The sequence below is a fragment of the Hemiscyllium ocellatum genome, chromosome 5 (assembly GCF_020745735.1).
Source record: "Hemiscyllium ocellatum isolate sHemOce1 chromosome 5, sHemOce1.pat.X.cur, whole genome shotgun sequence".
NCBI lineage: Eukaryota > Metazoa > Chordata > Chondrichthyes > Orectolobiformes > Hemiscylliidae > Hemiscyllium > Hemiscyllium ocellatum.
The window spans coordinates 43,856,934-43,874,826 of record NC_083405.1 but is presented as its reverse complement, the minus strand read 5'-3'; the positions used below and the strand labels follow the sequence as shown (position 1 = coordinate 43,874,826).

Below are 17,893 nucleotides of genomic sequence, written 5' to 3'. Positions count from 1 at the left end.
TAATCAACTCAAAACTTCCTATTGCATTGTAGTTCCCACCTTGCTGAAAGCCATACCATTTTAATGATAATTTTAGGCAGTTTATTACAAATTCTGATCTCAAGTAGCTAGCTGTACAGAAGAGTCAATAGATCTCAGTAAATTGGTGGCTCTCAGCTCAATGTCTTGTGAGTGACAGTGGAGCTTTGGATATTTCCACTTGAACATTTATGCCAAAATGCACCCAATAGCCTCTGAAATCTGATTAAATCTGATTATTTGGAGACAGCCAACATTACAAGCAATGAATGTGAAGTTCAAGATTCCTCTGTGCTCTAACTTAACTTATAAAATGTGGAATCAAATAGATTGCAGCTATGTAATGGCTAGGATTCAAGGTTCAATGACTGTAACTATCTCCTGAAAATGTGCTCACACCTATTAACTAGACCAAGTCCTGCAATCAATGACATGTTTTCTGAATTAGTAGTTCCTGAAAATGCAAGGTTTGGACTGATTTAATTGCAATGTTACTTCACATCAAAATCAATAGTAAGAATATTAAACACATTTTGTTTTGCATCAGAATCATTTATTTTAATATTCTCAATTGAATAAAGCCAGGACCCTGTAATTCTGCAGAGCTAACTCTAATCTGCTGCTGTAAATTTGGCAGTGGGCCGAAAGAAGCCCCAGAGAAATGACATCAGCAGTCATTTTCGGCCATTTGCACCGTTTCTCTGGGAGTTCTGCCAGTCTCCCACTGAGGGAACAGCAGGAGACCAGCAGAACCCCTGCAGAAATATTTTAACTCCACTGATTCGCCATTTGAGCAAATAGTCCCACATGTAATAATTTTTGTTTCCCAGAGAGTTTTCTGCTAGATTTTAATATTCAGCAGTCGTCCATTATGCTGAGAATTCCACCAATAAGTGATGTCATTCGTCTGTTAACATTTACATATCACATTGAAATTTAAAGGAAGGTTAATCAAACTCATATGACCTTCTAAATGGGACTCCAAACCCAAATTCAAGCTTAACAGGATTAGGGAGCATAAAAGAAAATGGCACAAGGAGGGCAAAGGGACAGGAGGACATGGAGTGGAGATTGGCAAAAGAGAAGAGAAGAGGAGAGAAAGAGAGAACAGATTAAAGCAGAATGAAGAAAATAGAGCTAGAGGTAAAAGGAAGGGTAGGAGAAAAGCAGAGAAGGGGAGGGAGAACAACATTCATAGGTAGAGTTTGCAATCCCAAGGACTATAGCCTGTTTTTGCTATTCCAAAATTTCCCTGTAATTATATTTTATTTCAAACCCTTACAAGCTCCCATCAACATGTAGAATTGTATTGCAGCTAAATTGTAATGTTTTTGCAATGTAATTTCTCATGTAGATAGAATAACATAGGCCATTTCAATGCATTTGAAATTGTCTATAGCAATTTTAATGCACAGCAGATATTAAAGGAGCAATTTCCTTTAATTCATATACATAAGGGATGATTTTGCCAGTCCACAACAGCGGGACCTATCTAGATAGATGCACGGACTCTGGATTCATCCCTCTGATTTGATTATCTCTTCCCCAAAATGTGTTCTCTTAGTAAGATATCATTGTGGAAGTGGAGCCTTAACAATTTACTTCCATGTTGGAAAAACATTTGAAATATATTAGAACAGATTTTTTTTTAAAATATGGAATTATGTTTGAAATAGAACCTTCAGAATCTGACAGCCTCTGTGGAAAGAAACACAGTTAACACTTTAGGTTTGGCCCTTTCACCAGAATTGTAAAAGGTTAGAAATATATCAGTTTAAGGATGTACTGAGGCAAAGAAAGGTGCAGTGTGATGAAGAGGCAGGAAGAATAACATTGAAAATCTGTGACAGGGAAAGAGAGATTAAATCCCAAAAGGGTGATGGGACAAGGCAAAAGGAGATATCAACTGGACGAAAAGAAAAAAAAACAAATGATGCATCCAGATGAGTAGTAAATAGGAAAAGCAAAATCATCATGAATAGCAATAAGATTGACTTTGCTGAAGAACTAAGGTAGATTAGCTCATAAAAGCAATTGACTGCAAGACTCTCATAGCAATGGACTTCAGGGCCTATCACATATGTTTGCATTCATAATTGAACTGTGTTTTTGGTAAAGAGCATGGTTTGTCAGTTAAGAATTTATAGAATGATAGTATAACTTTCTTTCTATCCTTTGATGTTGGGATGGCGAAGATAATAAGCAAGTATTTTGCATCAGTGTTTACTGTGGAGAAGGACATGGAAGATATAGAATGTGTGGAAATAGATGGTGACATCTTGAAAAAAATGTCCATATTACAGAGGATGAAGTGCTGGATGTCTTGAAATGCATAAAAGTAATAAATCCCTAGGACCTGCCCAGGTGTACCCTAGAGCTCTATGGGAAGCTAGGGAAGTGATTGATGGGCCCCTTGCTGAGATATTTGTATCATCGATTGTCACAGGTGAGGTGCCGGAAGACTGGAGGTTGGCTGCTGTGGTGCCACTATTTAAGAAAGGTGGTAAGGAAAAGCCATGGATCTATAGACTGGTGAACCTGACATCGGTGGTGAGCAAGTTGTTAGAGGGAATCCTGAGGGACAGGATGTACATGTATTTGGAAAGGCAAGGACTGATGTGGGATTGTCAGCATGGCTTTGTGCATGGGAAATCATGTCTCACAAACTTGATTGAGTTTTTGAAGAAGTAACAAAGAGGATTGATGAGGGCAGGGTGGTAGACGTGATCTATATGGACTTCAGTGAAATGTTCAACAAGGTCCCTCATGGTAGACTGGTTGACAACGTTAGATCTCATGGAATATAGGAATAACTAGTCATTTAGATACAGAACTGGCTCAAAGATGGAAGACAGAAGGTGGTGGTGGAGAGTTGTTTTTCAGATTGGAGGCCTGTGACCAATGGTGTGCCACAAGGATAGGTGCTGGGTCTACTGCTTTTCATCATTTATATAAATGATCTGGATGTGAACATGGGAGGTGTAGTTAGGAAGTTAGCAGATGACACCAAAATTGGAGGTGCAGTGGACAGTGAAGAAGGTTACCTAGAGTACAGTGAGATCTTGATCAGATGGGCCAAGCACTAAGAAGTGAGAGATAGAGTTTAATTTAGATAAATGCAAGGTACTGCATTTTGGAAAAGCAAATCAGAGCAGGACTTATACACTTAATGGTAAGGTCCTTGGGAGTGCTGCTGAACAAAAAGACCTTTGAGTGCAGATTCATAGTTCCTTGAAAGTAGATTCGCAGCTAGATAGGATAGTGAAGAAGGTGTTTGGTAAGTTTTCCTTTATTGGTCAGGGCATTGAGTATAGGAGTTGGGAGGCCATGTTGCGACTGTACAGTACATTGGTTAGGCCATTGTTGGAATATTACGTGCAATTCTGGTCTCCTTCTTATCGGAAGGATGTTGCAAAAGTTGAAAGGGTTCAGAAAAAATTTACAAGGATGTTGCCAGTGTTGGAGAATTTGAGCTATGAATTTGAGCTATGGGGGAGAGGCTGAATAGGCTGGGGCTGTTTTCCCTGGACCAATGAAGGCTAAGGGTTGACCTTATAGAGGTTTATAATATCATGAAGGGCATGGATAGGATAAGTAACCAAGATCATTTCCCTGGTGTGGGGGAGTCCAGCACTAGAGAGCATAGGTTTTGGGTGAGAGGGGAAAGGTATAAAAGGGACCTAAGGAGCAACTTTTTCACACAGAGGGTGGTGCATGTATGGAATGTGCTGCCAGAGGAAGTCGTGGAGGCTAGTACAATTACTGCATTTAAAAGGTGTCTGGATGGGTACAGGTTTAAAGGGATATGGGCCAAGTGCTGGCAAATGGGACTAGATTAGCTTAAGATATCTGGTTGGCATGGACGAGTTGGACTGAAGGGTCTGTTTCCGTGCTGTTCATCTCTATGACTCTATTGCCTGTTCAAAATTTAAAATTGATTTCAGAGAGTAACACTGCACAATTTTTGAAGCAAAAGGCTGTGCAACTAAAATCTTAAATAATAGCCAACTGATTTAGAATTGTTAATACAAGGTTTTCTGTGTAATTTATGGAAAAGTACATTTCTTGTAACAAGAAAGCAGATCCTGAATTTTTCCAGGTGGCTTGCTGTGAGAATGAAGTTAAGCATTTACTCCAGACCGGCTCATAGTTTTTATCATTGTCCCACAGGACTGTGGTCATGCCAATCGCCAGTGAGTTCAATCCAGATGTGGTTTTGGTATCAGCTGGTTTTGATGCAGTCGAAGGTCATGCCTCTCCATTGGGTGGATACAAAGTCAAAGCCAAATGTAAGTCCTTCCAGTTCTATTATTTGACTAAGATTACACAGTAGGGAAACCTGTGAAAAGCAAACACTCAAAGCACAACTCTGATTTTGGTTTCTGCTCCATCAGGTTATGTCCCCCTCCCATTATAACGTGGACTGCTCTCTTCCATGCAAGTGGGAGATCTGACAAATGAGTCTATAATCTACTGCATAACTTCCCTGGCAGGAAGGTTCTTCATCACTCCTCCCTTCCAACTGTTGAACTTGGCTGATTCATTTGGCTCAGTCCCCAATACTTATTTCAACTCAGAACGTTTTGACTGATAGCAGTTTCACAGTCTTTCAAAATAATAAAACAAATTGTGGAAACCATTTATAGAAACGTGTCATTTGACAACATTTTATTCTTTACTCAATATTTTCAACATTAAATCTCAGACGGAAAGTTGCAGTTTCTATGCTATTGGGGAGATGACATAACATTGCTCTTTCAGGGATTTTGCACAGCGTCAGCACATATTGGCGTTGAGACAAAGAATTCAACAGTCTGCGTAGAATAACTTTTGGATTCTTTTCAAAGCTTTACATTCACAAAATCTATTTCACCTATAGCGGTATTTGCACACAAATACCCCTGTTTCATGCCATCGCAGTTTGCTGAAACGAAAGTCAACTGTCCAAGCTGAGAGTGTGGACTCTATCTTGAATTCAAGGTTATGGCACCAGCTATAGAGATGATGCACGAGATAATTGAGGGGTTTGTGAAAGTTGCAGCGGCAAAGTCCCTCAGCATAATCTGTGTTGTAGGTCAACTTGAGTGGGTTCGTGATCCGTAAGCCTTTTGGACCTTTCCTGCTTTCTTGCATTTCTGTAGAAACCTAATGTCTGTGTTGATATGCGCAATCTTCTTAGAGATCCTCTCCTCTGTGAGCCAGCAGTTAGTGGTGTTGATGTGGAGGTGCTGGTGTTGTACTTGCATGGACAAAGTTAAAAATCACACAGCACCAGGTTATCGTCCAACAGATTTATTTGGAAGCTCTCGGTTTCAGAGCGCTGTTCCTTTATCAGGTGGTTGTGGAGTATAAGATCATAAGACACAGAATTTATTACAAAAGATTACAATGTCACACAGTGATACATTGAACAAACCTGGATTGTTAAGTCTTCCATCTTTTAGAACGCAGATTTCAGTTCATTAATATATAAATCCCAGAGTTCCTTTTAAGTCAACTTAACGAGATAACTTACGGTTTTATAACAAAGGTGACATCTCAGCTCAGATAATGCATTAAAGGTGTTAGGTCAGAGTCTGTCTGTATCCCAATCTCGTGTCAGAATGGTTCCACACCTCTCTCAAACTCCTCAATCATCTCATGCACCAACTCCACACAGGCACAATAACCTTGAAATCTCAGCTTGCGCGCAAGATATAGCAGAACAGTTATGCAACACTGCCAAGCAGACAAGATGACAGAACTGCACCATATACATGCACACCAAGAACAAGAAACTGGAGAAACTTGGCATTAGCACCAACAGCCAAACTTCCCCGGCACCACAGTTCATCGCCATGGGGAGATCATTTGTCAATTTATCGGACCACACACTTCAACCAGAAGAGATTGAAGTTCTCACCGAGGGCTCAATTTCTGCCCCAGCACCAAACTGGACCCCATTGGTCTTGCAGCAGACATGGAAGAAGTCATCAGATGAATGAGAGTCACGGAATTCTTCCAAGATGTCAGCAGTGACTCCAATGAGCCAACTGACGAACTGGAACAGTCATCAGAGAAATCTGTAGAGGAGCGACCAAAGAAGGAGTTGATTTGGGCCCCTCTGGAGGGCTGCTGTCCTGGGCTTGACATATATGCTCAAACTAGGTAAAAACAATGACTGCAGATACTGGAAATCAGATTTTGGATTAGTGGTGCTGGAAGAGCACAGCAGTTCAGGCAGCATCTGAGGAGCTTTTGCCCGAAACGTCAATCTTACTGCTCCTCAGATGCTGCCTGAACTGCTGTGCTCTTCCAGCACCACTAATCCAGATATATGCTCAAACTGTCAGGAAATGTGTAAATGCCAGATTCATCGGCCGCAAAACAAGGTAGAGCAAAACATCACCCGATCACAATGCAATGCCATCCAGGCTCTCAAAGCCAATCACAACTGTCATCAAACCAGTAGATAAAGGAGGAGCCATCATCATTCAGAACAGAACAGATTACTGCAAGAAAGTGTACCAGCAACTGAACAAGCAGGAACCCTACAGGCAACTACCAGCCAATCCGTTCAATGAACACACCCGTGAACTAAATACATTGATCAAGACTTTTGATCCAGTCCTTCAGGGTTCCGTCCACGCTCTCATCACATGTACTTCTCATGTCGAGGACTTCTACTGCCTTCCAAAGATACACAAAGTCAACACACCAGGATGAACAATCGTATCAGACCATGGAATCCTGTGTGAGAACTTCTCTGGCTATGTTGAAGACATCTTGAAACCCATTCTACAGGGGACCCCCAGCTTCTGTTGTGACACTACAGATTGCTTACAGAAACACAGCAGCCACAGACCAGTCAAACTGGGAAGATTCCTCGTCACAATGGATGTTTCGGCACTCTACACCTGCATCCCCCACAATGACGGCATCTCTGCAGCAGCCTCAGTACTCAACACCAATAACTGCCGATCTCCAAGCACCATCCTACAACTCATCCACTTCATCCTTCACCACTTTCACCTTTGACAACCAGTTCTTCATCCAAACACACGGAACAGCTATGGGGACCAAATCTGCACCCCAATATGCCAACATTTGCATGCACAAGTTTGAACAAGACTTCTTTGCTGCACAGGACCTCCAACCAACACTATACACTGGATGTATTGACGACATTTTCTTCCTCTGGACCCATGGCGAGGAGTCACTGAAGCAACTACACAGGGATATCAAACGGGTTTCATCCCACCATCAGACTTACCATGGACTACTCTTTAGTATCTGTCTCATTCTTGGACACATGCATCTCCATCAAGGATGGGCATCTCAGCACCTCAATCTACCACAAATCATAGATAGCCTCACAATGCTACACTTCTCCTGCTTCCAGCCGAAACACATCAAAACAGCTACCCACTACGGACATACACATACACAGGATCTGTTCAGATAAGGAGGAACGTGACAAATACCTGAAGGTGTTGAAGGACACCCTCATAAGAACAGGGTACAATGCTCAACTTATCGATCACCAGTTCTGATGTGCCGCAATGAGGACTGTAATGATGTCCTCAGGAGACAGACATGGGATACGACCGTAAGGATACCCTTCATTGTCCAGTACTTCCTGGGAGCAGAAAAGCTATGCCATGTTCTTCGCAGCCTGAAACACATTATTGATGAAATTCAGCATTTTGCCAAGACCTTCCCTATGCCTCCACTTCTCACCTTTAAACAACCACAAACCTGAAACAGATCATTGTTCGCAGCAAACTGCCCAGCCTTCAGGACAACATCGACCACAATACCACACAACCCTGTCATGTCAACCCTTTAATCTCAAGATATGTCAGAGTGTCAACAATGATACTACTATTACAAGTGGGGACACCACCCACCATGTATATGGCAGGTACTCTTGTGACTCAGCCAACATTGTCTACCTCATACGCTGCAGGTAAGGATGTTCCGAGTCATGGTACATTTGCAAGACTGAGCAGCCGCTATGACAATGGATGAATGGACACCACGCAACAATCAACAGACAGGGTTGTTCTCTCCCAATCAGGGAACACTTCAGTGGTCAGGGACATTTGGCCTCAGATCTTCAGGTGACCATTCTCCAAGTCAGGCTTTGGGACAGGTAACAACGCAAAGTGCAAGAACAGGGGTTGATACCAAGTTTGGTATCCGTGAGGATGGCCTCAACTGGGATCTTGGGTTTACATTGCACTATAGGTGACTCCACTACACTATACACATTGTCACACACATGCACATAAGCACACATACACAGACACACTCTTACATACTCACACTCACACAAACCCTCTCTCATACACACACATACACCTCCCACGTTCACACCCAAGCACACACCATCTCACAGGCTTATACTCCATTACACCCATACACACACTTTACCAAGCTTTCACACATGCAAACACATTCTCTCATGTGCATTCACACTCATGCGCAAACTCACACTCTCTCTCTCTCATGCATGCGCACACATAAAGTGAGCACAAACACACAGACACATACGCAAGTCTACGGGGTGAATTTGTATTTGCAGAATTATATTTGCAGATGCATTTTATTTTGCTCAAAAATGCACAATCTGCAGGCAGTCAACACAGGCAGTCAATCCATGTAATATTTTGTAATTTCCATTTTGGAAATAGAACCAATCTGACTCAAGATTAGGATACAAACAGACTCTGACTTCACACCTTTAATTTGGAGGAGCCAGTGTTGGACTTGGACAAACAAGATTAAAAATCACAGAACATGAGTTCTAGTCCACCAGGTTTATTTGGAAGCACCAGCTTTCGGAACGCTGCTCCTTTGTAAGGTTCACCGCTTGATGAAGGAGCGGCACTCCGATAGCTAGTGCTTCCAAACCAACCTGTTGGACTATAACCCGGTGTTGTGTGATTTATAACCTTGTCATGCCTTTAATGCATTGTCTGAGCTGAGATGACACCTTTTGTTATAAAATCTTAAGTTATCTTGAGAATGCGACTTGAATGTCTCTATATGTAGACTACAGCTTTTATGCTCTGCTGTGTGCGGAACCTTGTGGCATCAGGCATAAATGGTTTGTAACTAAGTGAGAGGTAGCATTAAAGTGCAAAGGTATACAAAGTGTGTTGCCCTTTCCACTGGTTTGTTCAACAATTCAAGCTTCTGACTATTTGACCACCATCATTTGCTGAATTGTCTGCATCCTCTCAGATGTCACATTCTCTCCACTTTGATTATCTGTGCACAACGGGTTCACTACATTCTTAAAATCCTTGAAAATTAGACCATAATATTAAAGCAAATACTATGGACCATGGAAATTGAAATAAAAATCAAAGTGGAAAATACTGGAAATACTCAGCAGGTCAGACTGTAGTACTGAACTTTAACACATTTCCACTTGACAGTCATTTACGATATCATCTTCCATTATTACCTGCTGAACCTGGTCCTACCACTTAGCTCTGTCAATTCTGGTGCTCCACCATTCCCCTGCTGAAGCCACCGTGGTGATGACAGTCGATTATCCCACACTCACATAGTAACCCAGGTCCTCCAATGCATTAGCATCTCCCACCTTCATGTATTCAGCTTCTCCCTTCACCAATATTGGCCCCTCTGCGTCCAGCACATTTCTTCAATTCAATGTCCCTAGCACAGCTGTGGCTTCTGATAACCACTGGAGGGTGCTCTGAGATGTGGGAGACCTGGAAGACCAAGCAGTGAGCTGGAGATGCTCTGCACCCTCTCTGTCCTCTGGGTCATGAATTGTTGTTGTCTAATTTATATCTAGTGTGTGGGAGAATAGGTGACTGCATATCAGTGAGGTGAGATTAGATACTAATGGCATGCTAATTGATTCAAGCAGGCCTCTCACTGCTCATGGTGAGATTCACCATTCAAAACATGGTTGGAGAATCAGACTTTATTTTCTTGACATTGAGAATCTTGTTTCTTCTGCACTTGCCAATATTTTCCTAACTTGGGCATCATTACTTAATTTAGAATCTGGAAAGATTTCATTCAAACTAAAAGTTTAGAGTTGAAAGTTAGATGCTGCCCAACCTTCTGTGTTTCTAGCACTTTCCAATATTGTTTAAGAAAATAAAATGTTTTAAAGCATCCATATTTTTAAATCCAGCAAGTAAGTGATTGCAGTTTCACAGGGAGGGAACTTCTGATGAATACAGTTTATGCCCATTTCTTTTGGTAATAAATGAACTGCTGAAATATGGATGGTCTCAAACGTCTTGAATGTCATCAAAGCTTCACCCATTCTGAGGAGTACAGCATATTCAGCCGGATTTTCCAAGAATGACAATTTCAAATGGATTGCCACTGTATTCCTATTTTACAAAATGAAAGAGCTCTATATTTCTGACAAGAGATTCCCATCAGGGCTCTTTCAGAAATATGGAGCGATATGCCCATTCTAACAGGCCCCTCGTAATGTGGAACATTTGGAGGGAAGCAAACCACACCCCCAGTTTACAGCAGTCAGCTGCCTTATTCTGAAGTGTATCAGTCAGAATCACAGACAGACATTTAGGCAGCTGCTGCCAAATGGTAACTATATGAAGTGAGAGATGAGGATGCCAGATGGGTAATGTGCTAAGTGGGTAGGCTATAGACTGTCAAGCAATGTCAACTAGGCAGGAGGTGGACTGTAGGCAGTGTCAAGTGAGTAGGAAGTAGAGTGTCAAACAGTGCCAAATGAAAATAGAGTAGAATGGCAGACAATGTCACATGGGTAGGAAGTAGACTCTCAGGTAGTGTCAAAAAAGCAGGAAGTAGACAGTCAGACAGTGTCATGTGGTTTAGACATAGACTGTAAGGAGTGTCAAATGGGTAGGAAACAGAGTATTAGAAGTAAGGTGTCAGGCAGCAAGGGCACCAGATAAGGAGGGTATCAATATTCAAGGTGACATGAGGGTCAGGTGAGTGGAGAATTAAGGGTAAGTCAGGGTTGGTGAAAGATATTGGGCCCAAAAGGGAAGGATTTGTTTCAGGGTGCTGGCTGTCAGGACAGCTGTGGGTCCGGTCCTGGGAGGGGGCAGTGGGCATCAGTTCCAGGGTGAGCATTGGGGTGGGGTGTAGTCTGGACAGATGCTAGTTTTGAAAGCAGGGCTGGGGTTTAAGTCTGGAATGTGGGAAAGGGGTTTAGCTTTCTTGTGGGAGGGGTGTTTGAAAGCAATGGGGCTGGTCCATGGGAGAGGGTGGGGTTCTGGTCCAGTGGCAAGGCAGGTCTGATTGGCATGGAGTGAAAGGGTTCAAGATCTAAAGATGCTCTGGAGGAGGTATTTTTTGAGGAGGTAGGAGTTTGGGGAAAGTAGGTCATAAATTTACTTTATACTGAGAGAATAGAATAGGCAGTTAATCATCTAACTTTTCCCATGTAACCATTTACTTAACTGCATCAGAACCCTTCGTATTCTCTGCCTTAAATTGATACTTTCAGAAGCTTTCAGGCAAAGTGGAATAGCCGAGGAAAATCTTCAACTTCCCCAGAAATTACTTGGAAGTCTGCTGCAATGGAGTTTCTACAGGATCCTCCTGCATGACTCCCTGCACAATACTGGAAAAAACATTATTGGACCATTGGAAAATCCAGGCAAATCTTTACACTCTGTCTTAAGTCTTGTAGATTGTGAAAGGCAATGACAGATCAAGAGGTGTGCCAAATTGCATTCCACCTAAATTCTTCTCTGTTTCATACCATGACATAGCAGGTACAGATAAGCTTCTGGTCAATGAAACTATCAAGGCTCTTCTGATGAAGGGTCACTGGACCCAAAACATTAACTCTGCTTTCTTGCCACTGATGCTACCAAACTTGCTGAGTTTCCCTCACAATTTTTGTTTTTGTTTCAGATTTCCAGCATTCACAATTCTTGGTTTTATGTTGTTATTATTGTGTCATGGTGTTGATGCTGAGACTTTTTGTAATGGGTAAGTCATTCAAGTTCAAAGGGAAATAACTAATCTGGACCTTATCTGAGATGGTCATATCTTCCACTTAGTCTGAGAAAGGGAGCATCATCTCTTTCCTTGAAATGGCAAGGTCGCCTTATAAATCCATGCAACTTATGAGGAAGATGGGCATTTAACTTAAAACACGTCCTGAAATACAATCATGACCGTCACACAATGGTCAGTTGACTTATTTTGTGGTTTCTGCAATGACAGGGACCAACTTGCTAACTGGATATGTCCCCTGAGGACTTCCTATAGGAATGTAGGAGCCGGAGTAGGCCATCTCACCCAGAAATGGCCAACCTTTTATGAACAGATTAAGTTTCATGGATTTAGAGTCACCATCCATTCTGTCACATCCTATAAGAATTTTATAACTTTCAATGAAATCACCTACCATTCTTCAAAACTCGAGGCAATACAGATCCAGTTTTATAAATCTCTCCTCACAGGATCTGGGATTAATCTGCGAACTTCCATTGAACCCCCGCACTGGCAAGTCTATCCTTCCTCAAAAAAAGAAGACCAGAACTGTATTCAGTATTCTGGCAACATTCTTAACAAAACTCGACAGCAAGACATCTTCACTTCTGTGCTCAAATCCCCTTGAAATGAATACCAACATATTGTTTCCATTCATGTTTCTTTCCTGCATCTGCAGGTTAGTTTTTAGTGTCTCATATACAAGATGACTCACATTTCCCAAATTCTTATCCTTTCAGAAATTTTATTACTTTGTGTTTTTCCACAAAGGTGAATACCCTCAAACATATTTATATTGGATTCCATTTGCCAGATTCTTGCCCATTTCCTGAGCATATCCAAGTCTTCTTGAAGCCTTTTTACATATTCTGACCAACTTATTTTCCCATTAAATTTGGGGTCATCAGCAAATTTGGAAATAGGGTTAAGGAATTGATCCCCACATCCAAATCGTTTAAACAGATTGTGAACAGCTATGGACCAAACACTAATCCTTGTAGTGTCCCACTAGTTACAGCCTGCCATCCTGAGAGTGATCTTTTTATTCCTACATTCTCCTTTCTGCTGAATTAACAAAGTCTCGATCCATATTTAAGCAAATGTAGACAAATGCAGTCTAATTTTGTTTACTCTCCTTCTGCGTGAGTCCTTATGAGAAGCACTCTGAAAATCCAAACATACTACACCCACTGGTTATCCTTTGTCTGTGCAACAAGTAACATTCTCAAAAAACTCATAAAAGCTTTTCAGACAGAATTTCGTTTCCACAAGGTTTTGCTGCAGCTCTACAAAACCCTGTTAGACCACATTTGGAATATTGTGAGACATTCTGGTCACCCTACTATAGGAAAGATACGGAGACCTTGCAGAGGGTGCAAAAAAGGTTTACCAGGATGCTGGCTGGACTGGAGGGCTTATCTTATGAAGAGTGGTTGACAAAGCTCAAACTTTTCTCTCTGGAGAGAAGGAGGAAGAGAGGTGACCTGATCGAATTATACAAGGTAATGAGAGGCATATGGATAGAGTCGATAGCCAGAGACTTTTCCCCAGGGCAGGATTGACTGGCACGATGGGGAGGAAAATTGACGTTTCGGGCAAAAGCGCTTCATCAGGAATGAGGAGATGACCTGGGAGTTGCTGTGAGAGAGAGAGACTCACTGAGTCTCCTGATAAAGGGCTTTTGCCCGAAACGTCGATTTTCCTGCTCCTTGGATGCTGCTTGACCTGCTTTGCTTTTCCCGCACCAGTCTAATCTTAACTCAATTTTCCAGCAACTGTAGTACCCACCTCATCGGGCACAATGGGGTCATAGTTTTAAGGTGTAAAGAGGAAGGAATAGAGAAGACATGAGAGTAAGTTCTTTACACAGAGAGTTGTGAATGCATGGAATGCATTGTCAGCAGTAGTGGTGGTAGCAGACTCATTAGGGACATTTAAGCAACTGCTGGACATGCACATGGACAGCAGTGGATTGAGGGGTGGGTGGGTTAGGTTATTTTATTTTAGGTTAGGAATAATCCTTGGCACAATATCATGGGGGAAAGGTCCCGCTCTGTACTTTTCTAAGTTCTATACCAATACCTTCTTCACTATCCTATCTGCCTCTGATTCCACTTTCAAGGAGATATGAACCTGCACTCCAAGGTCTCTTTGTTCAGCAACACTCCCTAGGACCTTACCATTACGTGTATAAATCCTGCTAAGATTTGCTTTCCCAAAATACAGCACCTCACATTTATCTAAATTAAACTCCATCTGCCATTCCTCAGCACATTGGCCCATCTGATCAGGATTCCATTGTAATCCAAGGTAACCTTCTTTGCTGTCCACTACACCTCCAATTTTGGTGTCATATGCAAACTTACTAACTGTACCTCTTATGTTCACATCCAATTCATTTATGGAAATGACAAAAAGTAGTGGACAGAGCACCAATCCTTGTGGCACACCACAGGTCACAGGCTTCCAGTCTGAAAAACAACCCTCTACCACCACCCTCTGTCTTCACCTTTGAGATAGTCTATATCCAAATGGCTAGTTCTCCATGTATTCCATGAGATCTAACCTTGCCCACAGTCTCCCATGGGGAACCCTTGTTGAATGCCTTACTGAAGTCCATATAGATCACGTCTACCACTCTGCCCTCATCAATCCTCTTTGTTACTTCTTCAAAAAAACTCAATCAACTTTGTGAGATATGATTTCCCACACACAAACCTGTGTTGACTATCCCTAATCAGTCTTTGCCTTTCCAAATACATGTACATTCTATCCGTCAGGATTCCCAACAACTTGCCCACCACCAACATCAAGCTCACTGGTCTTTAATTCCCTGGCTTGTCCTTACCATCTTTCTTAAATAGTGGTACCATGATACCCAACCCCCAGTCTTCTGGCACATCACCTGTGACTATTGATGATACAAATATCTCAGCAAGGGGCCCAGCAATCACTTCTCTAGCTTCCCACAGAGTTCTAGGATATACCTGATCAGGTCCTGGGGATTTGTTCACTTTTAAGCATTTCAAGACATCCAGCACTTCCTCCTTTGTAATATGGACATTTTTCAAGATGTCACCATCTATTTCCCCACATTCTATGTCATCCATGACCTTTTCCACAGTAAACACTAACACAAAATACTCTTTTAGTATCTCCCCCACACAAAGGCTACTTTGCTGACTTTTGAAGGGCCCTATTCACTCCCTAGTTACCCTTTTGTCCTTAATGTATTTGTAAAAACTCTTTGGATTCTCCTTAACTCTATTTGCCAAAACTATCTCATGTCCCCTTTTTGCCCTCCTGATTTCCCTCTTAAGTATACTCCTACTGCCTTTATACTCTTCTCAGGATTCACTTGATCTATCCTGTTTATACCTGACATATACTTCCTTCTTTTTGTTAACCAAACCCTCAATTTCTTTCGTCATCCACCATTCCCTATACCTACTAGCCTTTCCTTTCACCCTGACAGAAATATACTGTCTCTGGACTCTTGTTATCTCATTTCTGAAGGCTTCCCATTTTCCAGCCGTCCCTTTACCTGCGAACATCTGCCCCCAATCAGCTTTAGAATGTTCTTGCCTAATACCTTCAAAATTGGCCTTTCTCCAATTCAGAACTTCAACTTTTAGATCCGGTCTTTCCTTTTCCATCACTATTTTAAAACAAATAGAATTATGATCGCTGGCCCTAAAGTGCTCCCCCACTGACACCCCAGTCACTTGCCCTGCCTTATTGTATGTAAGTTGACTCCATAGTTCACAAATAGAAACTGAAGACAACGAGTTAACCAAACAAAAGAAGTTTTTTATTAACCAGAATTCAGAGCACATGCTTTTGCATTCTTCTGCAAAATTGATATAGATCTGGTGTTCTGCTTTCATGCTGTCTCCTTTGAATCTGTTCCTTCTGTTTCTCAAAGCAATGTTTAGTGTAGAGAAAACAATGCTATATGGCATGAAGAATATATAGGAATGGATTTTCTTCATGTTTGTGAATGTTTATCTGTCGGCTTTGCTAAAATCATTCAGGTCTGGCAATGTGTCATCTTGTGAGGATATGAACACTTACCACAATATTGAATTCTTCATGCAATGTATCGATGTCAATCTCTTTACGATTGCATGCTTGAACACCTTCACAAAATTCTTCAAAGAACACTGCATTTGCAAGGGCTAATTTGGACAGGCTGTCATGAGAGCTCTTTGAGACAAGTCCTATCTGACACGTGAGCACATCTTGACTCTTTTTTTTTGTCAAAATTATAAAGTCTCCTTAACATTTTCCTGCCACATCTGGTGTTCATCATGTCAGTCTGCCATTCACCATGAACCCAAAAAACAATTCGCCTGAATCCTTCTTTCCAAATTTCTGTTTGTGTTGTTCTTGAGTTCATAAAGTTAAAGAATAGTTTGACAGAATTGTTGAGAAAGAGAAAGTACAGCTCTGCCACTTCATTGGCAACCACCTCCTTTCCTAACAGTCTTGATACTTTTGGGGCCCCAATTCCTCACACAAACTCTGAAAGAAGCTTGACGCAGCATTCAACGCGCAGCCAAAATCCAGCAATGGAATAAGTTAACAGATCACGTTGTCCCTCAATAGATTGTATGCCTCCACTTCAACAAGCTCACAGAACTCCCACAATTGCTGCACTATTCTCAATACAGCCCTTAAGTGACCACCATCATTGAGAATAATGCCTTCTTTATCAAAGTCAAGCAATCTAACAGCACCTCATTTGCATTGTGCAAATTATGAATCAAACAATTGGTTGCAACAATGTCCTTTTAAGCATCTTTCAATTTTTGATAAATGTTTTCTCTAAGTAACACTTCCATCATTAGTTAACGATGTGGGGAATTCTCCTTAGGTTGAGAGGATTTTGGATATCACTTCTGTTAGGATTGCTTCAGAGGTTTCCTGGATGCTTCTGAAGAACCTAATGGCAAAAAAACCCATTGTGCAACATTGATGGGTCACACAATGCTTTGTATTTCTTGTGAAACTTCAGATACGTAACTGAAATGGCCACTTTTTTTGTGTACTTAATGGGCTGGATATTATATGCATCTCTGGGCATGTTTTCACCCCTACAAACCACCGTCCCATCCAGGCACCTTCCACTGCCACCGCAGGAATTGCAAAACCTGTGCCCACACCTCTTCCCTTACCTCCAATCAAGGCCCTAAAGGAGCCTTCCACATTCATCAAAGTTTACCTGCACATCCACCAATATCATTTATTGTATCCGTGGCTCCCGATGTAGTCTCCTCTACTTTGGGGAGACTGAACGCCTCCTAGCAGAGCGCTTTAGGGAACATCTCCGGGACACCCGCACCAATCAACCACACCGCCCTGTGGCCCAACATTTCAACTCCCCCTCCCACTCTGCTGAGGACATGCAGGTCCTGGGCCTCCTTCACCACTGCTCCCTCACCACCAGACGCCTGGAGGAAGAACGCCTCATCTTCCACCTCGGAACACTTCAATCCCAGGGATCAATGTGGACTTCAACAGTTTCCTCATTTCCCCTCCCCCCACCTCACTGCAGTTCCAAACTTCCAGCTCAGCACTGTCCCCATGACTTGTCCTACCTGCCTATCTTCTTTTCAACCTATCCACTCCACCCTCCCCCCCCCGACCTTCATCCCCTCCCCCACTCACCTATTGTACTCTATGCTAATTTCTCCCCCACCCTCCTCTCACTTATCTCTCCACCCTTCAGGCTCTCTGCCTGTATTCCTGATGAAGGGCTTTTGCCCGAAACGTCGATTTTACTGCTCCTCGAATGCTGCCTGAACTGCTGTGCTCTTCCAGCACCACTAATCCAGAATCGTGTTTCTCTGGGACCATGTGTAAAATAGAATGGGTGCACAATACAACTGTCTACCCATCC

At 42.1% G+C, this 17,893-nt stretch overlaps 1 protein-coding gene across 15 annotated transcripts in view; it reads left to right on the top strand.

Moving 5' to 3' along the window:
* LOC132815678 (histone deacetylase 9-like) overlaps positions 1 to 17,893 on the top strand; it is a 766,519-nt gene that overhangs the window by 700,133 nt on the left and 48,493 nt on the right. For all 15 annotated transcript variants that reach the window (XM_060824722.1, XM_060824725.1, XM_060824717.1 and 12 more), the window contains one exon: positions 4,189 to 4,307. In XM_060824722.1, coding sequence (XP_060680705.1) covers positions 4,189 to 4,307 — 119 coding nt within the window. The remainder of the gene's footprint in view (positions 1 to 4,188; positions 4,308 to 17,893) is intronic.